The sequence below is a fragment of the Metarhizium album genome (assembly GCF_000804445.1).
Source record: "Metarhizium album ARSEF 1941 chromosome Unknown scaffold_11, whole genome shotgun sequence".
Classification (NCBI taxonomy): Eukaryota; Fungi; Ascomycota; class Sordariomycetes; order Hypocreales; family Clavicipitaceae; genus Metarhizium; species Metarhizium album.
The window spans coordinates 814,588-839,506 of record NW_024467585.1 but is presented as its reverse complement, the minus strand read 5'-3'; the positions used below and the strand labels follow the sequence as shown (position 1 = coordinate 839,506).

Sequence of the window (24,919 nt, the reverse complement as noted above, 5' to 3'; positions counted from 1 at the left end):
GTCTTATAAATAGTAGATTGAGACAAAAAACCATGCTTGCTGCCCTGCCGAGGATAATTTCCTACCTGAAGGCGGCTCTAATAGCTGTTGAACTGTGTATAGTAACGTGACTATTAAAGAGAGCCATCTTATGCCATGAGAGCGTTCCACGGGATAGCGTTCCCCAGGCTGTTTTTGTTAGATTACCCGAAATATCTTCCATGGCAACAATGTGTAACTAAAAGCTCAATCTCAAGTTCCCTTTGTGGGTGCTGTTCGCCTATTATTCCCTTGGGAGAACAAATAGTGCCTATAATTAACGAAACTATTCTCGGGACTAATAGGCGTCTGTTCTAGATTGCGCGCAATGACATCGTCCAAGACGACTGCAATCCTGCGATATATCTGCTTTCAATGTCCTGAAGTACATTCTCTAGGTTGTTAGCCCTCAACTACACATTTAATGACATAGAGTTTGACTCGTGAAAATCAAGATGAGGACTCGACCTGAAGGCGTGGAAGTCTGCGAGCTTTGACCGGAGGCCATAGCCAGAGCCTCAGGAGAAAGGAATGTCAACAAGAAGATTCGCTATTTCCTGTTGGTCAAAATATCCGGAGTGAATTCTGGAAAGTGTCGTTGCGACGACGCCCTTTCGTTTGAAAACGGATCGGGGGGGCGATCAACATTCGCCCTGAAACGATGACCTTGATTCAAGTACTCGGAACGCCTGTAGGCTTTTTTGGATACTCCTCCGTCCGGACTAGGACGAGAAGTAATTAGAACCGCCAGGGCAAGTGGGTTTTCACAAATTGTTTGGATAAAGATGCAATCTCAACCCAATAAATTATAGTCAATTATAACTAGAGAGCATTTTTTTCATTGCAGATTCGAGCTATACACGTCCTTCCTTCTAGTCGTAGCTCGTTCTTATTTTGACAATTTCGCCGGCCTACTAGATAACTGGAATAATTGCAAGGAGCTCTTGGAGGCTATCACCAATTACACACAGCACATTCGCTACGCCACTGGATTTAATGGGAAACGCGCATGAACACATGATTTGCAGGACACGGCCTAAGCGGCTTGTAAATCGCATTGATAGCTTCTACCACGTTTCGGGCGTCTCCTTTGCAACCGCCGCGGCTTGGCGGACAAGCTATAGCGGTCAGATTCAACGAGGTGCCTCACCAGTGTAGTGTGGTGTCTACTTCAACAATAGTGGTAAGCTAAAAGTAATGTCTCGCATTATCCTCTTAGCAATTCTTTCCTCAATATAGGAGAAGCATAGACGAGCCTTGGAACAATGTTCGACCTTGCCCGTGAGAACAGCGAGCAGCACTTGAGGTACAATGGCACAGCAGAACTCCTCTTGCAAAGAATCGTTGTTTGAACAGCCGACAAACGGCGGACAGCTTGAAGCAGCCACGGTTCAAGCGATTTCGACCGCCATTCCAACACGGATAGTACGAAATTTTGCACAGACTTTGGCCAAGGCGTTAATGGGCAAAGGTAAAGCATACATCCGACCATAATGCGATGATGTTCTGTACCCTAGGGATCAGTATAGCAAACTACTTCTACATGTTTTCTAGGCAAACTCTTTGTGCGATAATTTGGCGGCAGCGGCGACCAACTTGCTACTAGATACCAACTCTTGGAGTTGATCTATTCGGTGGAACAGGATGCCCTGTGTTTGACGCACGTATCGCCACCTGCTCCGAGAATTAATACAAGGAATTGAATAAATGCCTTGCTCCAAGAGCATTCTTAGAAGTGTAGAGCAAGATTGTACTATCATTATAGCTTGGTTTTAGCGCTCCACCTGTTGTGACATAAGGGTCTAAGAACAAGTCACATAGAATCTCAACTATAGCGTCGATTCCCCGAGGGACACAAGTTGCGCGCACGAGGAGGCCACTATTCTAAAACTACTAATATTTTCAGCTATGCACTTGCCTGAGTGCTCAAAAAAGAGACCATAAGTTGCGGTACAGAGGAAAGACAAAAGGCACTTCTCTCGCGTCCTGACTTTGCACGCGTATTTCAAGTTGCTGGTAAAAAGTTTTGTCAGCAAGCTTGCTTAAAAAACGGCGAACCTTTTGCAGACAACCCCAGTCAACTTACATTTACCTCCATATGCAACAATAGCCTTATTAAACGCGGTATCAAGATCCTTGATAATACCGGGAGCAATCGCCTTCTCCAAGACGTCTAGCTTATCCAGCACCGCGGCGCCAAAGGCGTCGGTATCCTGCTTGAGCTGGTATAGACTGGAGAGGACAACAACAGAAAGCCCTTCAAGAGCGGATTTCTGGTCTGCAATGTCTTGAAGAGTAGTCTTGACTTTTGGCGACAAAGCGATAAAGTCCAAGCCGATGTTCAAGGAACCCTGAGCGCCAAATGGCGCCGAAGCGTTGGTATCGTCAATGGAGGCAAGCAGACGCTTATGGATATTGACAGCGTCTACTTGGACTTGAAGCGCCTGCGCGATGCCTGCCGAACCTGGCTTAACGAGCTTCGCGTTGCTGTCGAGATCAGCCATCAGGGCGGATATGTCGGCAATATCATCTCTGACAGTCTGGACGTCTGCTGCTTGCACACTAGCTGTGCCGGCAAGGGCGATCAGAAAGTTTGGGAACCTCATGGTCAGATGTGTAAAGTGAATGAAGGAGTTGGTGATGCGAGTTTGGGCGCGAGGAATGTAGTTGGGGAAACACAATGGTGCCTTATACCAAACAGTCCAATGTCTCATGTTTTGTCACATTTGTTTCCTGCCCAGAACCTCGGCTTGCGCTTTCAACTCGCCGTCTTCTGGCCTGACTGTGAGAAACCGACCCTTGTACAGTGACGGAGATCGAAATAAGCGAATGTGCCTTGTGCCCCTGTCCTCCAACCCAGCTTGACCTCGTTGCAACCCATTGCGCGCCCGCACAGATTGACGGGGTTGCTAGCGTGACTTAGCCTCAAATGTGCAATTTACATCTGATACGAGAATTGTTACCCCAGATTTGCAGTCCCGGCAGTTTGGAATGTCAAAGGTATCGACAGCGGAATGTTATTACCCAAGTGGTATCTTCAGTTTTATCCTGCTTGGGCAATTGCGCAAAGCAGCAACTCACCTCGTTATTTCAACAACGAATTTTGCAATCACCAACGGCTGTCTCAAATTCATCACAATGCTCCTCGCTATCGCCGCTGCTGGATTCTTTCCATTGTTGGTCCTTGCGCAACAGCCCGGTACGCGAGGCCTCATTTTGCCGAGCAAGACACTCGAACCTCGCTGACTGCTCGTAGTTTCCCCCGACGTATTTGACAAGATTACTCGCTACACTGCTTTTGCAGCCGCGTCCTACGATGACCACTGCGCAAAGCCGCCGTTTGGGTCCAGGATTGTCACGACCTTTAACGATATCGCGACAGATACGCAGGCTACTCTTTTCCGCGATGATGCTGCCAAAGAAGTGATTATTTCCTTTCGTGGAACGTCTACCCCAAAGGACCTGGACTCTGATCTCGCCTTTGGTCTCGTGCCACTGTCCGCCGCCGGCACGAGCTGTTCTAGTTGCAAAGTATGACCCCTCTTGTAGGACGTGTGAGAGGGGAGAATGTCCGAGTAACAATTTTCAACAGGTTCATGAGGGCTTTCAGTCCGCATTCAACGCAATCTCTCGGCAGGTTATGTCCGCAATCAAGTCTGAGCTGTCGTCTGATTCGCGTCTCATTGTGACTGGACACTCCCTTGGTGGCGGCATCGCTGCCATCGCAACGTCATCGCTTATCGGCCAAGGCATTCAAGTTGCAGAGACGTATACCTTTGGCGAGCCGCGAAATGGCGATGCCCAATGGGCCAAGTATATCGCTAGGCAGATTCCCGACTCCAACTACTACCGCGTCACGCATTCCAACGACGGCGTGCCCCAGATTCCACCGACCGTGCTTGGCTACGTCCATCACGGACCCGAGTACTTCCAAAGCAGGGACGCCGGCAACACGGCTCGAACCACTTTCAAATGTGGCCCAGACGCCAAGGTGAGTTGTCATGCATGTTGAAGCATCCCGGGGCTGTGCTAACAAGAAGCCTTAGTCCTGTAGCGCAGGCCAAGATTTTGGGTCCAACCCCATTAACCGCTCGCATCTTACCTACAGCAACACTATTGTTGGCAGCTCGCTCTTTGTTGCTGCGTGCGGTGCAGTGTTCCCATGAACCTCTTCGTCGGCCTGACTTTGAACGCTGCGCGAGAGCAGAACACTAGTCTTTTCAGGCAGGTTGGCCAGTTGCTTAGTCTAGCTCTAGTGATGACAATAAAAACAATGTACATCGAGAAGCGTCGCGTTATTAACGACACAGTGGATAAAACTCTCCATGTCATGTGCAACTACCTATTTCTCTGCGCAACGTTGGAGCTAATGTGCGACCGTAAACTCACGCAACCCTGGGACACGGGTGGAGAAAACACGCAATGCCACTCAGGGGCCGAGTGGTCAAGTTGTTAAGCAAGCACGGATGAGGGTTGCAACAACTAGCAACCCCGCGACCAGCTAGCCAGGATTAGGGAAACATCGGGACGGCAACGAGCAATAGCCGCACATGTGAATGGATACATGTGACAATTTAGGTCGAGGTAATCTAGTGGCAAAATTATTCAGGAGCAACTAGCTTCTCACCGAGGCTATTAGTGCTATTCCAAGGTGCGGAAAAGAGTGAGCCGTCATTATTCTTGCATCAGGACATAATGGGCTGGCTCTCCTTCCTTGCATTCATCACATGTGGCGTTGGACTTGTGACACCGAGAAGCGGCTATTTGGGGCCTTCAGGTAACCTATTAGTTGCTTTTGTGAGCCGGCGCATCTCCTCTCACGTCGGCGGTTGTCTTTGCATCCTCACAAGTATTGCCACAAACTCCTTGTCATCTTGTCAGCATAGGTCTTTGTCACACAGAAAAATGTTATTCTCTACTCTTATCAGCTCGCTCCTCGTCACTGTAGTCACTGCGAATCCAACGCGTCGCGATGTGACAAGCATCAAGGCGGCTCTCGACGCCATCTCCAGACAGTTGGTGACCATGAATGCCACCTTGAATGGCTTCAATGGCGGAGCCGAAGGAACTCTTACGGCGCTCAAGATACAAGGTCAAGCCATGGACCTCCAAAAGGATATTCAATCTGGCACCTCGGCCGCGAAGAGCTCGGGTCCGCTAAACGATCGTGATTCTTCAACCATCGCCTTTGGCATCACGGACCTCACGGGTAAAATCTACGACGTGCTGGACAATATTATTACCAAGAAGCCTGCATTTGACACGGCGATTTTCGGCGTTGGGTCTGCTTCGTTTCTTGTCAGGTCGGATTTGCAAAATTTAAAAAATGACACCGATTTGTTTGGCGCTGCAGTCACTGAAAAGCTTGTCAAGTCTGTTAGAGACGTCTCGCCCCTGGTCATTTCAGCAATCGACTTTCATTTTGACCAGGCACTTAAGGTGTATGCCTAACTGATTGTTCACGGCGCGGCACGTGGAGGCAACCGGAGGGAGCATATATTAAGGCAGCTTATAGTAAACATGAATGGGCAATTACGTTATTTCATTAGAGCTTGTCTTTGAAATCACCCGTGAATAGTGTATCAAGTACATGTTGGTATTAAAATGCGCTTCTTTGAGGCTAAGAACTTTTTGAGCGGAAGACTTGCAACGCATTGTAAGAGTAGCACCAAGCAAGCAATTGACTTAATATTACAGCCCACAACTGCCTGTTGGCAACGAAAAGCGCCTTACCGCTTAATAGGAAATACTGCTTGTTAAAGCTTCCCAGCACTAAAAAACTAGTCTATAGTGAATGCAAGAGTTGCATTGCTAGGCGCACAAGACGCAATAACCTAAAATAAGCTAAAATGCGAGACAGGTCAAAACAGATACACGTTATGTTGGAGTTTTCAAATGAAGACTATCTCTGTCGACGCTAGCGCTCTTACTTCTACTCTTCCAGCATGGCATCACTCCTAGCTAGCAAAAACCTCCAGATGGGGAGCCTAATTAACTCTGCCTATTTGCTCGAACAGGATATTAACACTCCCGTCGACCCTGAGCAATTGAAAGAAGCTTGCCCTGTCCTTTGTTTTTTGAAGTTATCTTACCGAGGGTTAGAGCTAGAGTTAGCACCTTCTATTAAGAGAATACGCACTGCTGCTGCTCCAATACATTTTATAAACATGCATGCAACTATAGCCGTATCACGTTAGCTATAATCGGAAAAGGGGCCTTCTTTGCGTGTAACATTAACGTGCAAAACGTGTAATACTAACATTTAACGCAGCTTGAGCTCTTGTAAGTACTAGGCTTGCTACGCAGCCTGTGGTATAAGATCAGCAAGAGAGTGGTCCAACTTGCGGCAGGCTGACGTTGGAAACATTGTGTCCTGCGAAAGTTATTTCGCATGTTGTGTATGAATACTGCCAAGTACCTATTTTTCTCGTATTATCAGCTGAAAGCAAAATGTATTAGTTGGATTTATAGCCTTAAATCTGTAAATCTGCATTTTTTTTCCAAGCTTAAAGAAAGAAATAGTTTCAAGTTAGTGGGACTTAGCTTTGTTTGTTTTGACGCCACGTGATACAAGTCTTTTTCTAGCAACTAAGCAGCCATAAAGCGACACACTATAACTTACTCCTTGTCTCTTTGGCCGGGGTCGCTCTAGCACGTCCCTTACGAAGCGACGGGGTCATCTGCAATGAAAATACAGAATTTTGGGATGCAAAAGAGTGCAAACCTATCCGTAATGGTCCGCTGCCTGACCCCGCGCTGGGCTTACTACCACCTTACGCGGACCCATGGGCTCAGAACGTCGACAAGGAGCACGGCAGCGACGATGTCAGCAAGTCTAAATGCAAAAAGGGCGTTATCGAAGCACATTGTGACTCCGAAAGCAAGAATGACGACGGGGCTGGTATAGCAAATGCCTATCGATGAATCCCAGAATACACCAAGCACTGATGTCAATGACGCTCAAGCCGGTGCTGGATATCATGGCTGGGCCGACGATAGCAACCGCTAATAGCACTGCTCTTTTCGCCTGCTACTAATTTAGTATCACACTGTAGTGATCGATGACAAGCTTTATATTGACGGCGGCAAGGTGAATTTCAAAGTCTCCCCACAAAGTCACCACGACTTTTCCGGTGCGATTACCGTGTAGAGATACAGCGTTAGATTTAGACGCGGACGAAGAGTCACAGTAATATATAGATAGCGAGGCATTGAGACACTTTGCTGGTATATTATGATAACATCTCGATAGTTTGTTGGAGCTTCCCTCACATGGGGAAGCCACTATACGTAATGCGTGGGGCCCGTCAGCGATTTACCACAGACGGGAAAGAGGACATTGTAAAGCCTTAATCTCTCTTGCCAGAGTGGGAGGATGATGGGCAACCGCCGAACCAATAAAAATTATTTACGTTTGGTATTTTTAGTATCACCACAATAAAAGAACGAATAGACTAGACTGAGTGGGAATAAGAAATATGTGCAAGTGACATGCCTCGGAATAAGCTAAGTTCCGCAGTGTAATGTATAAAAAAGACCCACTGCGCTTATCAAGTCGCCAAGAAAAGCTTATAGAGCACCGTAAAAGCAACGCGTCAAACTGTGATCTATGTGTTGTGGCCTTATTTAATAGCACAAGCATAAAATAACGGCCGCGATTCTTCCAAGTTTTCTCCTGTAGTGTGTCAAGAATGTAAGCCTCTCTTTTGACGTGGAATAACACCAGGTCTTCTTTTCTTTCTGGCAGGCTACCTGCAGGGTACACGCACGCTATACTTTGTTGTCCCAGCTCGTCAAACAAAGCTGTTGGACCTCTCACGCCCGCCGTCACGCCCGTTACTATGTCTAACCAGGTTCTACCGATCCGCTGTCCCCATGGCTAAACTAAGCCAGGGGTCAGGGCAGATAAACGTGGCCGAGGAAGAAATATTAACAACGCGAGACAGCACAGAGGAGAGGCTCAGCCTTTAGCATAAACGAGCTAATTGATCCCGCCCGCAATCAATACAACTAAGTGGGGAGCCTAGCATGGAGTTTCCCCGATACGAGCGCAATATACTGTGGTGTTAAGACACGAAGACAGGGAAAGGTTCTCAAGCCGGCGGATTGCAATTGTGACATCATTGAGTACAAGCGGGTGCGGTACTTGTCGCGTGCTACTTCTCGGACTGACAGCCACTCATAGAGGTCAACAGGTTTTAGCAAGCCAACGAACAGTGTATGCACGATGAAGTCGATATACTAATGTAGCAGTCTACGATTTGCTGCTGTTGCCTGTTTAATAAAAAAAGTAAACGCAAGAGTCAGGCAGATGTGTATACGTACTGCACGGGGTAGAAGCACAGTCCTCCTCCAACTCGAGTCATTCGAACTTGTGACCCAGTTCTATCGGGCACACGTGGGCTGGCAATCGAGCTAAGAATGTAGACGTCGGCGTCAGGGATTATTCTTTCGAGTGAGCGCATGATGTTGTACGGACCATAGGTCAGATGATAATTCAGCGCCGTTGGGCGTCTGCCCTGGCTTCGCTCTTTGTAATAGATCGAGTTACATAACATGTCTTGACTTTTCCGCGGAAAAAGCTACAAAATTGAAAGGATTTCATTGACTTTATCATGGTATGAGAACTACTTACGCGAAAGAGCGTCGTGGAGTTGTAGCTGCGCCCGTATTGCGGCATTAACCTATAACCGAATACCCCTGAGCATAGTTTTGTGTTATAGAAATAGCGGTGCACTAACGTGACGTCTAGTATTTCAATTACGCGAGGATAGCACGCCATAAGTAGAAGTAACAGCTACAACTTCTTGGCTCTAAATATCTTGCTCGGGCTGCTCAAGTTCTAGTTGCAAGTCACGCACCTTGGTACTCAATAGAACCATCCCCCACCTGTTATAGCTTCGCTCTATATACATACGTATAGCTTTTCTTTTTATCCCTCAGACAACTGACACCGGACGTCATTATGTTGGTACCACAGGCCTCACGGGCGTTCGTCACTTGCCTGCTATGGCATGCAGCCGTAGACGCACTACCCACGTTTGCAATCTCGATGGAACCCCACGCGACTATATATTTGACAGTTCCAGAAGGTGCTCATGGCTTAGGGTCACCCGCGGATTTCAGAGCTCAAGGTGGAATAAGTAACGACCGGCTACCTGTGCCTGGCGAGGAAGCAATAATCGCAGAATGGCAGCGCCTTCGAAATATCAGGCCCGACGAACCCGACCACTCAATCGGCATGGAAGATCTTGACGCTGTGCTTTTGGACGATTTGCAGTCTATTGGCGGTGTCAACTTGCCATACAGGGCATGGCACTACATCAGTCCGCTCGAGCAGCAAACACCAGCGCCGCGAGTATGGATATACGAAATTGCAACAGGACCAAACACGCTGATTTTTCCGGGGGAGCCACCCCGTGTTCGAGGTATTGGGGGCATAGTCTGGTCACAGGTGACACGTGTTACAGAACTCAGCCTATCTCATCCGAGCATCAGAGACCATGTGGAAGATCTGACTGACGATACTCCCTTGTATCCGCCCTTTCTAAATTCAGTTGAGTGGACGTGGATGCAAAACCCCGACTATGACAGAAGATGGGAAACGTATGGTGGCGTTCAGGGAATACCTTTTACTTTCTTCTCTGATCCCCCAAGATCAGCTACTCCTCAGGAGGTTCGGGACGTCATGACACTCGTGACGAGCAGCCAGCTGTTTCCTGACCAGGCAAGGCGGCAAGTATTGCAAGAGTTGCTTGATTGGAATGTTGAAAGAGAGCCTCACCGCAATTTTCCTCTACTTCGCCGCGGTCAACGTATGTTATCCATCCGGGCCACGTGTCACCGTTGCTAACTCAACGCAGCTCCTAGGCTTGATACTTCAGCACTGTCGCAGATTGATTGGTCAAAAGTGCAGATCCCACCACAAATACAGATGGCCTTGTTATCAGGGCTTGCGAATGTCGCCCAATGTGGCCAGGCGTTGCGGCTGTTTAAGAATTTCTTCTTGGACGAGGGTCCAAAGAGGGAAAGAAGAGGGCAGAAGGGCGATGCTTGCAACCAACTAGCTGATTTTATCAAGGACAACAAAGGCAACCGGAACATCTCGCAACCGTTATGCCAGAAGATCAGGAAGATAGAGCTTACCATCGCCTTATCTGACGAGTTGGCCGAAGGAAGTTGGGATCAGATTGGCGGAACTCTCGAAGGCCCAGCTGGCAAGGCTGAATTTTTCTTCGCGGAGGCCCCAGACGCAGGGACCCAAAAGACTATTGCCGTGGATGTTAGAAAGTACTTTAAGTCAGATGAGATTAACCTTGACGGTATTGATACGATGACTATAAACGCGCAGGGGATATTTTCCAACTCATGGAATGCCTTGAGAAATGACGAGTTCAAGATCAAAGGTACGATGATCTGGGTAGAAAGCGCTGTCTAAAGACTAATTTGTATATGCATAAAAAAACACAGACATTATTATCCGCGCAGAATGTTCTGATCCTACGTTTAAAGCCGAAAATAACAAGTACGTTGGGATCAATACAGCGTACCAGCATCCTGGCCGCGAATCGCTTTTTGACTTCACCGGGCCTTACACAAAAAAGACTGTCGGCACATTAAAGATCAGACCCAGTGATTGGTCTTTTAATCCTCCTTGTACTGTCATCAAGGACCTGACCTATCACTTCATGCTAGCAGATGAATTAGGTGGCGGAACTTATGACAGCATTTACTTTACTCTTGGACAAGGCAAAAAAGTTGCCCTTGGCAGTGACTTGGGTCGAGGTTTCTCTAAGAAGGACGCCATCAACCTACAAGCGATATTTGGCTCAAAAACCTTGGACCTTCGCGACCTTGGTAGCGTCACGTTATGGGACGACTCTAGTGAAATCCCGTTCTTTAACAGTGACGAATGGTATTTCAAAGGTGGGTGCTGCCAAGACGCTTCTTATTCACCCTGTGTACTAATATACCTTTACTGCACTTTAGGCATAACATTCTCAGCAACCTGCACAGATGTCTCCAAGACTGTGGAAATGAGGAAGTTTGAGTCGGTCTACGCAAGACTCCAACGTCGAGACAACGCAGTGGTTTGGTCTGGCGACGTCAGCCCAAATGACTGGCTAGGAGTAGCCTGAGGAACTACGACAACAAAGCTAGAACAAAAAATCGGTTTAGGCTCAACCAGAAAGAAGGACTGCGGCTTCGTAAAACTTGACTTGCTTTCACACCTTATTGCTACAAGCTGGGGTTCTTTAACTTTTTTTGTAGAATCTTTTAGACACTTAATAGCTTCTTTTAAAGCTGTCAATTTTTAAATCATTGACGGCTTTGACTTTGGGCCGCAGAGTAGACGGTTAGGTTGTTGGCAATGCCGACTGACATCTAGGCGGCCTAAATGGGAGTCCTCAAGAGAGGCCTCGTTGAAGTCTTTGGCAAGTGATGTTTCAGGAACTAGTTTCGATGCTCACGACGAGCGCCACGTCGGGCGAAGAAGACACGGAAAATCTGGTTTGGTAGGTTGCAAGAGCTACAATCACCATCCTTGCGTTCTCGGCCCAATCTACCTCGGCGGTACTGGCTGCCGTCCCGGCGACAGCGGCGTCAACATCCTCCGCGAGCCACGTTCGCACCCATGGCAATGCGCAACAATAAGAGAGCAGAAGACCAGCTTGTATAATTCGAATGGGTTTTAATTATCCTGTGCGGGGGACTGATAACAGGGATTAGAATGGACTCGTTCCGCTTGTGCTAGGGTTAGGGTCGCAAAGATTCTTGGTTCCCTGAGGAACCTAGGCCCCAGCCTCTATGTATACATGAGCAGTGTACTTGATATCCCCATGTATCCAGGATGCCCCTGTTTTGGGCTCATGGGCTCGTGATCACGTTGAGTGACCGTCGTTCGCCGACCCCAGTGGTCAAGGTGGCCTAAATGTATAACACAAGCATCCCACAGTAGTCATTCTCCCAGTTACATGCAACAGTCCGCGAAGCTGCCGCAAATGCATCTTTTTGAAATAAGTCGTGTTGAATTTTTTTTATCATGCAAGTAACAAGGCGCTAAACGCCTTTGATAACTGCTTCTGGATTATGGCGGCCCTTGCAACGGTCCCCGCGTTGTAAAGGATGAGGTGCGAAATCTTTAGGTCTTTCGACCAAGGCGGAGAGCTTGGTCGACTATTGGGGATTCCAAAAAGCCCTGCGATAATTCTATACTATTTTTAGGGCCTACATTGCCAGCTTCAACGCTCTGGGTTACACTTTGGTGGAAATCCTCTTCCGATAAGCGGTAAGTAGCCAACAGCGACAACACCGCCAACATTAGCGGCTGTGGCACCAAGGCCACGACTTCTTCGTCGCGCACCCAGAGCACACATTACATGTTGGATGCAGCACGGTGAGCCTGACCCGGATTCCCGGTAAGGCAGTCGACGGAAGAGACGAGGATGAAAAGCTGCAATGGCTTTTCGTGGAGTATGCGCACAGGCATCTTGCATATATAGCTCTTGTTGTTCGGGTTGGATTTAAAAACTAGGCACGCAGTAAGATGAATCGTGTCCAATCAAACACATCAATATCTAATGCCAGGAATACTGGCATCAATGTGCAAAATTCGGACGAATCAGTCCGTGTTGATGACAACATATAGGGCCTGTTTGCTCGCTTGCCGTCGCGTCCCTAACAACGATGCGAAGGACCAGGAAAAGGGCAACTGTGATGTCGAGTTGCACAACGCACGCTCCAAAGTGAAACATGTAGGTGCTGGAAACCATGGACCTTGAATGCTTGAGCAGCTCGGACAGTTTAATCAAGCTGCTGCTCTAGGCCTTGTGGCAGTTGTCACGTACTGATCCAAGCCCTATGGAACATTATTCCCGTGAAACGAATGGAACACATAATGATCTTGCTAGGTCGTGGTTGATATAGTGTCTGTTTGCAACAGTGTTCTGTAAGTTCCCAGCAACCTCGCCCACCTTGTTTTCCTGACATTCTGTATCAGGTCCTTGTTGTACCGGAACGACACCTCCAGCAATGTCACAGGCAAAGGTCTAAACGTTGTGTCTAGTTGGTGTTCCCGCTGATGGGGAGTCTCGGTGCGCCTAATCGCCGAACATTCAGATTTGGGAGCGTATTGTTTATGCTCTTCTAAACGAGACATTCGAGACGCTATCCGCTACGATCAGCGGCGTCTTCCCAGCTTGCAGGACTGTAGTGGGCTGTTGCCCTGACTATTTGCAGCTAAAATTGTATCCTGAGGAGGATATCGTACGGCTTTGCGACGGGTTTGAACTCCAAATCATAGATCTCCATGAAGGCCTCAGCCATACTTTGTACCGTGGTGTAGTCAAAACAGGATCGCGACCTGGGTAGATGTCATTGGTTGTCCAGTTCTCGACGTCGCTAAAGATAATTTCACCACTTATCTTGGCTGAGAAGGACTGCGGTGGTCGCCATTGCAACATTGCCTGGGACGGCTGGCGACGCAGTCATGCCGTCAGTGGTAAGTTTGCAGCCGATGGATGGCTTAACTAGAAGAATTTGAAATATTCCCCAAGCAACGTGAAACCACCAGTCATTGTGGGATGGAGAAAATGACGTCACGGACTAAAGAGATGTAGCAGCGTGACGGGTACTGTATCTAACTTGAGCCATGAAATGAAAGCCCTGCAGGTCAGCATTCACCATTTTCGACTTGTATGCGTGCTCCGTGGGTACTGACATGTAGCAGCCGTGTACAAGACTACTCTGCTGTGCAGTGCTACTTTGTTACTGGCGTCTCGTAAGAGTTGTATCTGACAACTAAGTGCTTGGACACATCAGAGCAATCTACCTGTCGATAAAGTGGACTAAGATTTACCGTTAGACAAGACGATTCAAGGTGTGCCAGTGCAGTCGAGACTTCAGGGCATTAGGACAGAAGGAGCTGTAGCTGGGGTATTGGAATTTAGTGGCCATCACCCAAGTAAGCAAGAGAATCAGCAACTTGACGTTGCGTACAGTCGCTGGATGAAACTTGGACAACACTGTAGCTGTAGCTGACCAAAATTTGCACTAGATGAGAAAAAACCCAACTAGTAGTATATAAGAAGCTATAGCTGGTTGCTTTGTGTTGGCAAAACTAAGTGGCTGCTTCCAAGGTGTCAAGACAAAGTTGAAACTCGTCGTCGGATCCCATGAACTAAAAGAGCGTTTTCCCTAGCGCTTGGAAAGGCTCCTCGCAATCTTGAGATGAGACTCGCATCAGCCCATTTGCGCAGTCGAGTAATCCTATAGTTTGTTCACGACAGGCCATATTGCTGCCACGACAAGCAATACAACTGCTTTTGGCAGGCTTGTAGGTCTTGGGCAAGTCTCATGACAACCACCGACACTAGGTTGACTGACCGTACGTCCACACCCTGACACGGAATGATCTGGCGTAATGTACGCCAAGTAGTGCACAGCACAAGCAGCTGCCCCATACGGCAACGACTGGCATGGAAACCTCGCGAGGACTCTTGTTGACGAATAGCAGCGCTCGCAAAGATCTACGCCCGAGCAGTCAAGACAACTGACAACGTGCACGAAGGCGGCTGTGAACCAAAAGGTGCCGCACGACTCCGCGCACAAACTACCTGTCTAGAAAACTTCCCTTTTGTGCCACGCATGGCAGCGCGTCCTGATGGTCAGCACCTCGCATGGCTGATGACGATCACCGATACCAGCTCCACTATGACGCTCCAATTCTATGCGGATTTTGGTCTGGTGTGTTGCTTGGTCGCCCAGAAAAGCGGAGAAGTGATGCTTTTGAAGTTTTGATCCTTGGTACACTCACCGCGGTGATGGTTACTCTGGTTTAGACCTGCTCAATGCGGACACGGACGAGTGACGTTGGGAGCACAGTCGTACCCGTGCAACGGCGCCATCGGGTCAAAGCACCGGGTTTAGGAGGTGCCCGGAAATTCGCCCTTGTTGTTGAATAGACGACGTGGAATGTGGTGTGTCACCAGTCGACGCTGCCTTTGTTACCTTCCCTGAGCGGACTGGGAACGCGTCATGAGCGAGGCGCTAGAGATTGCCTCTTGCAACACGAGGTAACATGATTTCCGCCAGGACGACTGGGATGGACGAGGCTGGCAGGCTGCAATATATTTAAGCAAGAAAGCAACGCGGAACGGCAATCGATGCCTTGCCTGGTGCACAGTATCGGAGTCCCGCCGAGTTGTCATTCGCCGCCATGTGGTTGTCCATTTCCACGCTCTTGTTGGTTGCGGCCACAACCGCCGCCGCCGCCGCCGCCGCCAGGGCTGTACAAGGGGACCCGGCCGCGGCAGAGGCCGTCAACCGCCGATCCGACAGCTTCTGGGATTATATTGTCAAGGGTGCCGAGGTCCCAGCGGCCAGCACCAAGCCGGGCGCCCACAAGAAGCTGGAGGGCGACTTGGCCAACTACCAGTTACGTGTTCGACAGGCAGACCCTGCCGAGCTGGGAGTCGACAAAGTCAAGCAGCTAAGCGGCTATCTCGACGACACGGAGCAGGACAAGCACCTCTTTTACTGTAAGGTTCTCACCGGCGGCCGGTGCCCGTGACCACGTACTGATGCTCCGCGGCCAGGGTTCTTCGAGTCGAGAAACGACGCCAGCAAGGACCCCGTCGTCCTCTGGCTGAACGGCGGCCCGGGCTGCTCCTCGTTTATTGGCCTCTTCGACGAGCTTGGTCCTGCCACCATACGCAAGCCCGATCTGGTTCCAGTCAATAACCCGTACTCCTGGAACTCCAATGCCTCCGTCATTTTCATCGACCAGCCCGTCGACGTGGGCTACTCGTACGGCAACGGCACCGCGGCCAACTCGCAAGCGGCGGCAAAGGACATCTACGCCATGCTGTCCTTGTTCTTCCATCAATTCCCAACCTACGCCGGGCGAGACTTCTTCGTCACGGGCGAATCCTACGCAGGGCACTACATCCCCGCCATTGGCAAAGAGCTCCTCTCCCACAACGACAGCAACATCAACCTCAAGGGCCTGGCAATCGGCAACGGTCTTACCGACCCCTACATCCAGTACATGTACTACCGGCCAACGGCATGTGGCCAGGGAGGCTACCCGGCTGTCCTGTCCCCCAGCGACTGCCAGAGCATGAAGAACGCCGAGCCAGAGTGCCAGCGACAGATCAAGGCCTGCTACGACGGCGCCGGCACCGGCGCCTGCAGCCGGGCCACGACCAACTGCAACAACAACCTCCTGGGCATCTACCAGAGCGGCACGGACAAGAGCGTCTACGACATCACGTCCCCGGTCGGCACCGGAAATACCAGCTACGCCGTGCAGTTCCTCGCCTCAGCCAAGACCAAGCAGGCCCTGGGCGTCGAGGCCGGGCGCGCCTACGACCAGTGCAACTTTGACGTCTACGGCGACTTTGTCCGAAACGGAGACTGGATGACTCCGGCCCAGCGAGTCATTCCCGGCATCCTCGAAAAGATTCCGGTCCTCATCTACGCCGGCGACGTGGACTTTATCTGCAACTGGCTCGGCAACGAGGCCTGGACGCTTGCCCTCGACTGGCCCGGAAAGGCCGCGCTCAATGCTTCCAAGCCCCAGGAGTTGCGTGCCAAGTCTGGGAAGAATTACGGAAATGTCAGAGCTGCGCAGGGCCTGTCGTTGATGCAGATCTACAAGGCCGGCCACACGGTGCCCGAGTATGAGGGCGAGGGCTCGCTTGATTTCATCAATAGGTTCATGGGAGGAGAGTGGTCCAAGTAGACGTCCCGAGGATATTTGTACCGCTTTGAGCAGCGCCGACTGCCGCTCACCAGGCTCCCCGGTGGTACATGGGCAAATGCCGGAGTTGGCCAAGTAAATATCTAAATTGTAACCACGCCGCATGGCACTCGCGGCGCCTGGATCATGTTCACGTGTAGACAATACTACCCGTGCTTCAACCATTTCCGCGCCCTTTGCTCGCTGTTTCCCCTTCCCGTGGCGAGCTGTCGTTCCCGGCATGGTCGAGGGGGCTGCAACTGCTACTCGTCTAGCATGTCACATCACAGGGGCTCCCAACAATCGCCGGACTCGGTGCTCACGAGCATCGCGTCGACGAGTGTGTCATGAAATTCGCGGCAATCCCGCGCGCAGGAATGCGGCTCCCGGGTGAACGGCTCCAAGCCTGCCGCCAGCCCGTGCGACACGAATCAATGCCCGATCTTGCCATCAAAGCACCATCTCCCGAGTCCCAAGCCGAGTGGCTTCGAATCTCACACGTCGACAGCCTCGGGCACGAGGACGCAACTGTCGGCTCGGGACGTGCTTCAATACTTGGTGCGGGATACTGCGTGCGCGCCGCATCTCGGCAGGTGACAAGTCGTATTCCTCGCCACAAGTGTAGTACTGTGTGCCTGTCTCCCGCTTGCTGACGGCCACCGGCAGACGACGATGCGTGGCCCGGACCAGTCTCGTCGACCGTCTGAGGACTCGTTGCCGTTGCGCACAATGCTTGTTGCCGTGCTACTGTCCGGGCTGCTTGGGCACGCCACCACCCCGTCGCCCAGCGCCGTCTCTCTCGGCGGCCCGGTCCACGCCCGCGGCGGTTCGGCGGTCGGGCTGGGGGAGCCGGCAGCGGGACCTTTGACAATCAGCAGCGAGCACACTTGCGACCCGGGGTCCGCGTCAGTGGGATTTACCACATGTACAACGGCGCCGGCCCGCCGAGCGTGATCCACCGGGCCGGCATGTTCCACCTGATCTTGATTCTTCAGTGTTCGCACTCGCTGACCTTTCTCGACCCCGACCATGCCGCGCGCCACAGCTGCCCGCAGCTCAGCGTTTGGGGCCCGTGGTCAGAGGGGCCGGGCATCGTCTCCGGCAGCAGCGAGTGTGGCCGAGTTCCCGCCGACATTATCCGGTCCACCGCGGGACAGCCGCCGCGGGAACTCGCCGCGCGCGAGGGCTACCGGCTGCAGGTCCCGGGCCTACCTGGGGCTTTTGCCCTGACAACAACACCCTCTGGCCCGTCGGCTGCCTCAATATTTTCGCTGGCAACCACTCCAAGATCACAATGCTGACCCAGGAGGCGTGGCTGCCGCACAAAAAAGGCCAAATCTGTCTTGTCTCGCGTAGTTTCCGAACCAGGCTTTGTGACAGTGGCCGTGCGAGACGACCACCAACAAGGTCATGACATGTTGCCCGCTCGTAAATCCCATCCAAGTTTTTACAAACTCTTGGCCCGGCGGTGCCCGAGACCGGGCTGAACCGGCCGGGCTTCCACGGGGGCATGTCCGGTCTGTCAGGGACCCGGCGATGTTACGGTGTGGCAGGAAAAACCTGACATTGGCAGGCAACAGGAATCATCGTCTACCTTTGACACATATTCGCTGCAGACCCAGTTTACTGTACATGAAGCGTCGGTGCCCAGGTTTCCATACTGGGGCTTGTCTTTGACGACTGTCACAAGATACGCGGTGTGAGACGCATTGACACACATTAAAAGTGGCCCGACTCATGTTGCTGGTGGAAAGTATCTCCTCTTCCGGCTGATACGGGCGCAACCACCAAGCACGTCATGCCGATCTTGCGACGTGGCCGGTTAGAGTTTTGCCCTCAAGGTTCATCTCTTCATGTTCTCGTGACGAAACCCGGTCAACACCCAGGCACCTGTCAGTTGTCGAAGCAATGTTGGAAGCGGCAAGCAACAGACACATCGCTGGTCGTGAATTTGATTCGGGAACAAACACGCTGCGTGACCCCTGGGGGGGAGGGGGAAGGGGGGACATGCAAAAGTTTGCCATGATGCGGGGAATCTCGAACCCTGAGAGCCATTGTGCTCATCTCAGCTTGGCATCAGCATCCTTGGATCTGAACCTGCGGCTGCTGGTGTTTCCTCTGGGATCCTTCCAGGGGCTGCCTGCGGCGCTGCTCCAGGCCGGCACAACGTGTCACTTGGTAAACCAAGCACAAGTCTAGCCAAACTGCACAGTCGGCAGACGGTGGCAGGAGACTTGGCCTGTCACTGAGGAAGCAGCAGCAGTCTGCCTCAGCTTTCCGTCTGGGCGCTTTGACTGCACCTGTCGTTGCATGCCCCGAAGCCACTGCGACAAGTTCGTCCCTCATGCACCAGGACATCAAATTCTGCCGGTATGCCCCTGCGTCCAAGTACTGCACCTCCAGGTGGCCTTGAACACGGCAAGTCGAGCTGCCACTCCGATCCCAGAGCGCAAGGTCGTTTACCAGGCTCAGTGTTTGTATCCATTTGCGTGCTGTTGACTCACCTTGAACGTCTCGGACGAAGCCTTCGGTCGATCCCTTTTACGGCAGGAATAGAGTAGTTGCCTGGCGTTTTACCACGAAGCAGTTTACGCACACAGTCGATTCTCGCACGTCGGCCATCTGTGGCCCAACAAGAAAGCTGGTTATACGCAGGCGAAATATTCTCCATCTCCATTCTAGATTGTAATGAGCGGGGGACCAGCAGCAATCCCGGCGTCTTGGATGACACTTGATCTAGGGACTTGAATTCAAACTAGCACCATCTACAACTACATGCCCCTGTGCATCGTAACTCATGGCCAAACGTGGAGTGTTTCTGCCGGCATGGCAGCCACAGAACCTGACAAAAGGTGATGAGGATCCACGTATGCTTAGAGTTGATGTGAAACTCGAGCTACCCTCTTGCCCCTTGAGACTTCTCAAAGTGAATATAATTCTCAAAGTTGGACACAGGCACCGTGTACTTTCCATATCTTCCTGGACCCCCTTGCCCGTTGTAATCCTCGACGGTGATTTGGCCACCTGATGGATCAACTTCTGCTACCATGGCGACGTGTCCAAACTCGCCCTTGGTAGTTTGAGCGACGCAACCAGGTGTGGGATTACCGTCAACGGGTATACCTTGCGCCGAGGCACGACCTGCCCATTGGTTTGCGTCGGGCCATGGTCCTGTTTGTTTAACGGGGAATTTGTAGCGAGACTCAAGACGCCATTCGACAAATTTAGTACATTGGCAGTCCAAATCCATTCCCGCGGAACCGGGATTTTCCATGTTGCATTTATCACGAAGAGGAAAGTCATCGCCCACGGCGCCGGCGCCTTCCCCTTGACCTCCCCCTTGACCTCCCGCTGGACCCCCGGGTTGGTTTGACATGGAGCCAGGCTGCCCAACGGGCCCATTGCCTGTTCCTGGGCCGGCCGTGATATCGTTGGGCATGTCAGGGGAGCTGTCGAGCGAGTTGCCCGGAACAAGTTGCGGGCCGCCGGACGGGCCAAGTGATCCCGGAGGAAAGCCATTGCTTGCTGTTGAGCCGCTGAGCATTTTGTCCAAGCCGTTGGGAACGCCGCCTCCCAAGAGGCCGTTCAAAAGGTTAGGCTGTGAAGGGTCTGCTTGTGCAGACGGGATGAACGGGTTGCCGCCTCCATTTTGCAAGTTGGGGATGAATGAGTCGCCGCCTCCATTTTGCAAGTTGCTGGGCGACGTCACAACCGAGACGCCATTGCTGAGGTCGTTGGCCGTCTGCGCGGCGTTGTCAAGGTTTATAACATCGTTGTCAACCAGCGGCAAAGCAACAGAAAGCCCTTGCACAAAGACAAGACTTGCCGTATATGTAGTGAGCTTCATCGTAAAGGCGGAAAATGTATCGTCTCTGAAGGGACTGAAGAGCAGCCGGCGGTCAATCCAAGAAGGCCATTGTCTTATATACCGACTTGCTCGTCAACCTCGAACCTACTCCAGCTGCTGCCATTGGCCGAGCACGACTCACACATTATGCATGACTATTAACCCCAACCAAGGCGAAAAATACACACACACACACACACACACATTATGCATGACTAAAAGCAGGCCTATGCCGCGTCTTAACAATGTCAAGGATGTATACGCGGGTGCAGGGGAAGAGGGGATCATCTCCGACATCTATCAACGCTTGCCCCTGTGCCTTCAAGTTGATTGGCCGCGCCATGTTATGAAAAGCATCGCAGGGAAGAACGCGCAAGGCTCGCCGTCCTGAAAATTGTATACGGAGCAGACTCATGAGTCGGCATACCACACAATAGAGTGAGTCGCCACATCCGCTTTTAGTGACACTAAGCACTCTATGTGGACCTGTTTCAGCCAACCTGCCTTGATCTGACACGACTTGGCAGTTTCAAGTCGGCACAGCCACGTCTGACCTAGATGTTTCTCTAAAATACGATTTTAGGGTATCTAAAGGAAAAAGCTGGGGTGAATCCTAAAACTAGTCTAGAACTTACATGACACATTCTAGCAAAAGATGACATGGATTCACATGGGTATTCGTGCCTTTATTGAATTCCAAGTCCGACCGACGAAAGCTCGCCAAAAGTCTTGTAGGTGGCGACTTTTCTTCTCAAGCCGCTTCAACGTTTGCTGGGGGACAAGCTCAATGAGCAACGTCTGTTTCGTGCGTGGCTATCCCCGAACCTACTCCGCAGTCCTGACTTTCCTTTCCCGTGGCCATGGATGAGTCGGGCGCCTATAAAACAACATGCTCCAAGCCCTCAAAAAAGCCGTTGTCACAGCCATGACTAAGATCTCATGACCCGGAAGAACCATGCTTGTGGCCAAGACGTGAATTTCTGTCTGTCAGTGGGCGTTTGAGTACGAGGCCGACTTGTGGGAACTCGATCCAAAATTGACGTAAGAAGGACTGGTCTGCGAGATCAGGGCTTGGAGTAAATGATTCGTATTTACATATAATATCGTATGATCTTAGGTCCTTAGTTCCTCCATCTGACGGACCTGACCAACGAGGGCTTTATATATAAGATAGTGCCTGCGTGTGTAACCTGACTGGGCAACAAAGGGGGCTATGCCAATGAGGCTATCGTGATAGCTGCAACCTTTGTGCATTACACCTCCTGGGACGCAACCTCGCGATCCAGGTCGTTGCTCAGGACTCTGGTCGACCGCGCCGTTAGGTCGGACCGCCTTGCCAAATCTGAACCCGTCAACTTGGCGTCCAACGCATCGACCTTGTCGGACAGAGCCGCAACGTCTTGCTTCTGCACGACGTTGTCGCGAGCAGAGTTTGCCTGCGACAACGTGTCGGCGAGCCCGGCAACGTCGGCCTTGGTTGCCAGTTCCGCGTCCGCCAACGCCGTGTCAATGGCATCAACCTTGACAGCCAGCGTCACCAGCCCCTCCGTCCGCGCCACGTCGCGTCCAAGGGTGCTGACCCTGGAGGCGAGATTGAGGAAACAAGCCTCCGCAGGGCTTGGTCGGAGTAGGTCCGCCGCAGCTGCTCCAGGACCGCCTCGTGGTCAGCGTCGGCCCGCGTGACTTGTCCAGCGAGGTTTGCCATGTCTTGCCTCTGCAGTGAACTGTTGGCATCGACCATCAGCCCAAAAGCCCTCAAGTCCGACCTTGTCACCAGGTCAGAGACGCCGTCGTGGATGGCAGCATGCACCTGTTCCTGTGACAGGAGACTCGACGCCTCTGGCATAATCCCCCGGAACTCCTGTACAAATGCACAAAAGACTTCGTGCGTGACAAAGCCGTCACCTCCGTCGAATGCGCCCCGGAGATCTGACCCGAGCTCCCGCACAGACTGGGATAAGTTCTCCTGGGTGGGAAGACGATCAACAATATCCGACAGGCCGCCAACGAGTTCTACCACTCTCTCAGCAGTCTGCTGCGAACCGGGACCACCTTCGACGCAGAGGCGACGATCGATATCGGCAACATATTGGCGAATGATTCCGAGAGCAAGACCGACGGCCTCGTGGCGATCCCGGCCAACCTTCTTGATCAGCCCTACTTCGCTCTCGACCTTATCGACTGCACCATGCAGAGCAGACAAGGCCTCGAGCTGACACTGCGCCAGGTCTCCCAGCCGGTGCTGCCGGTTCGTGGCGGCAGTCTCGAGGCTCGAGACGGCAGACTCGACGTCTCTCTTTGAACGCAGGCCTCGCAGGGCCATCTGGTGACGCTCAATGTCTGCCCTCTTGGCCACAACTCTGTCGAGATTCGTCAGCCGAGTCTGCAGCCGGGCATGCACGGTCTGAAGCCGGGTATCCAGCAACTCCCGGAGCGATTCAAGCGAGTCACTGCGCTCGGCTGCGAGCCCTCGCATGTGGCGATTCACGTCGTCGCGGGATTCCCGTAGAGACGTCTCACGGGCACTCAATGCCGCGTCTCGGTCCGCCAACCTCTTCTTCATCTCGGAGAGACGCTTTCCCATCTCGGAGAGGCGCCGTTCGCGCTCCATCTGGCAAGGGACGCTTCGGCATTCCCCGGCGAATTTCCTTGGCAAGCGCGATGAAACGGCTGTCAAGCTCTCGGGACACGCGCTCGGCGAGACGGCTCTCAAACGTCTCTCGGAGTTGGTCCAGCTCGCGGCGCAGGGCAGCCTGCTCGGACTCGGAGACTTGTAGCTGCGTCTCCAGGGCAGCCACCTCTCGAGTGTGGATGCCCTCGTTGTGATTCTTGAGGAAAATTTTGACCTCTTCTGACAGGTTCGAAATGCTTCGCAAGGCATCTTCTTTGACGTCCGCTTGGACCGAATCGCCAGACATGTACTCGATTGAACCAAGGGCATTCGTCAACACCACCTGGAGCCACTGGATCTCGGCAACAACGGCCATGTTAACAGGTTGGACCTCGGCATGTACGGCGAGAGGGAAGAAAAATTTTCTGTCCGGTGCATTTTTCTTTTCTTTGTCAGGGTGTGGTGCGGTTGACAATTTGGGAAGGAACGTGGGAGCTCCTTCCATTGCCAGCTACCGTTGCGATCGCCTCGAGATTTTATCCACTCATTACAGAGGTGCAGCCCTTGATGGTCGAGTCCGTCAGACTGAGAATCTAAGAACCTTTGAGACTGTACGAAATTACATATAATTCCTTTGCCCCAAGCCCCAATCATCGTCACCATCCCTCGCCACACTAGGGTTGTTTGTGGAAGCGTTGCTGCGGTTTCATTATCGTCGCATAGACAAGACATTTAGCCACGGCATGGATTGCGGCCCTGGGGTGGATGTGTCTAGGATCAAACTTACAAGGGACATGTCATCAGAAAAGTCTTTGTATAAACAGAATCTACCCAGCAACTCACAGGGAAACGTCTCTGAGAACCCCCGACAAACAACGCAAATCATGCCAAGCGTCACGCGCGGTTAGCCTCGGCGTGCGCGTCCATGGCATTGGTCCAAAAAAAGTCCTCCAAAAAGTCAGTAATGGGGACATCTCTTCCCAGCTCACGAGCCCAGGCGGAAATGCCAACACAGGAGCGAACAGCTCCTGCTGGTTGAAGGACTCGCGACTTGACTGTCGGCAAGACGCACGACCAGCTCCGTGGAGGTTGACTCGGCAGACAACCCGGACCGCCGGGGGCATGCACTGCCGGAGCTTCGCAGATGGAATCTCGAAGCAAGTCTTCCAGTCTCTCCCTGGAGGGAACGGAACGGCCTTGATGCCCTCCACGGCCGCACGTGTGTCTTCCCTGGGGGCCGGACCGGCGGCAGACCCGGGAGCCCATCGAGACTTGGCCAGGTCGCCATGCACAGGCACGGGAGCCTGGCGAGACTCCTCCCTCCCCCGCTTGGCCGCCCTGTCGAGCATCGCCTCCTTCATTCGGGGAATCTGTTCGGCCTTTTCTGCCTCGCACGCCTTCAAGTATGTCGTACTGTAGACAATATCGGCCGGCCCGGTCGTCATGACGGGACAGTGCTCCTCCCTTATCTCCCAAATGCTCACCCCGAGGGACTGGCAAAGTCTGCCGAGGACTTTGAACTGGACATATGGCATGCCCATGACGGGGACGCGCCGCATGGACTCGGACGTCTCCTTGTACATCTGATCCCTCAACTCGTGGATCAGGTCCCGTCACCGTGTCAATGTGGCATCGGGGCGGGCTCGGAGCACCGCGGCGGCAACTGCCACGGCGAGCGGCTGTTGATGATGTCGTCTGGGGT

At 52.0% G+C, this 24,919-nt stretch overlaps 9 protein-coding genes across 9 annotated transcripts; 5 read left to right on the top strand and 4 right to left on the bottom strand.

Annotated features, from left to right (window-relative positions):
- Positions 1-2,023: 2,023 nt before the first annotated feature.
- Positions 2,024-2,624, bottom strand: MAM_05002 (Cell wall galactomannoprotein; the record flags this gene model as incomplete). The annotated part of the gene is made up of 2 exons (XM_040823800.1): positions 2,024-2,031; positions 2,105-2,624. The coding sequence occupies 2 exons, from the start codon at positions 2,622-2,624 to the stop codon at positions 2,024-2,026; spliced, it is 528 nt and encodes a 175-aa protein (XP_040678471.1).
- A 532-nt stretch (positions 2,625-3,156) lies between these two features.
- Positions 3,157-4,184, top strand: MAM_05001 (ferulic acid esterase A faeA; the record flags this gene model as incomplete). Its single annotated transcript, XM_040823799.1, has 4 exons — positions 3,157-3,217; positions 3,275-3,549; positions 3,611-4,009; positions 4,065-4,184. The coding sequence occupies 4 exons, from the start codon at positions 3,157-3,159 to the stop codon at positions 4,182-4,184; spliced, it is 855 nt and encodes a 284-aa protein (XP_040678470.1).
- A 739-nt stretch (positions 4,185-4,923) lies between these two features.
- Positions 4,924-5,469, top strand: MAM_05000 (Cell wall galactomannoprotein; the record flags this gene model as incomplete). Its single annotated transcript, XM_040823798.1, has 1 exon — positions 4,924-5,469. The coding sequence occupies one exon, from the start codon at positions 4,924-4,926 to the stop codon at positions 5,467-5,469; it is 546 nt and encodes a 181-aa protein (XP_040678469.1).
- Positions 5,470-9,259: 3,790 nt separating this feature from the next.
- On the top strand, positions 9,260-11,156 carry MAM_04999 (protein-tyrosine phosphatase; the record flags this gene model as incomplete). Its single annotated transcript, XM_040823797.1, has 4 exons — positions 9,260-9,833; positions 9,882-10,424; positions 10,489-10,944; positions 11,008-11,156. The coding sequence occupies 4 exons, from the start codon at positions 9,260-9,262 to the stop codon at positions 11,154-11,156; spliced, it is 1,722 nt and encodes a 573-aa protein (XP_040678468.1).
- Positions 11,157-15,235: 4,079 nt separating this feature from the next.
- Positions 15,236-16,762, top strand: MAM_04998 (carboxypeptidase Y precursor; the record flags this gene model as incomplete). Its single annotated transcript, XM_040823796.1, has 2 exons — positions 15,236-15,557; positions 15,615-16,762. 2 exons carry the CDS (start codon positions 15,236-15,238, stop codon positions 16,760-16,762), a joined length of 1,470 nt encoding a protein of 489 aa, XP_040678467.1.
- Positions 16,763-17,193: 431 nt separating this feature from the next.
- MAM_04997 (uncharacterized protein) lies at positions 17,194-18,060 on the top strand (the record flags this gene model as incomplete). The annotated part of the gene is made up of 3 exons (XM_040823795.1): positions 17,194-17,352; positions 17,426-17,593; positions 17,638-18,060. The coding sequence occupies 3 exons, from the start codon at positions 17,194-17,196 to the stop codon at positions 18,058-18,060; spliced, it is 750 nt and encodes a 249-aa protein (XP_040678466.1).
- Positions 18,061-19,655: 1,595 nt separating this feature from the next.
- Positions 19,656-20,606, bottom strand: MAM_04996 (choline binding protein D; the record flags this gene model as incomplete). Its single annotated transcript, XM_040823794.1, has 1 exon — positions 19,656-20,606. The coding sequence occupies one exon, from the start codon at positions 20,604-20,606 to the stop codon at positions 19,656-19,658; it is 951 nt and encodes a 316-aa protein (XP_040678465.1).
- A 1,253-nt stretch (positions 20,607-21,859) lies between these two features.
- Positions 21,860-23,593, bottom strand: MAM_04995 (uncharacterized protein; the record flags this gene model as incomplete). Its single annotated transcript, XM_040823793.1, has 3 exons — positions 21,860-22,248; positions 22,332-22,966; positions 23,127-23,593. The coding sequence occupies 3 exons, from the start codon at positions 23,591-23,593 to the stop codon at positions 21,860-21,862; spliced, it is 1,491 nt and encodes a 496-aa protein (XP_040678464.1).
- A 518-nt stretch (positions 23,594-24,111) lies between these two features.
- MAM_04994 (uncharacterized protein) lies at positions 24,112-24,758 on the bottom strand (the record flags this gene model as incomplete). Its single annotated transcript, XM_040823792.1, has 2 exons — positions 24,112-24,165; positions 24,207-24,758. The coding sequence occupies 2 exons, from the start codon at positions 24,756-24,758 to the stop codon at positions 24,112-24,114; spliced, it is 606 nt and encodes a 201-aa protein (XP_040678463.1).
- Between the last annotated feature and the right edge of the window lie 161 nt (positions 24,759-24,919).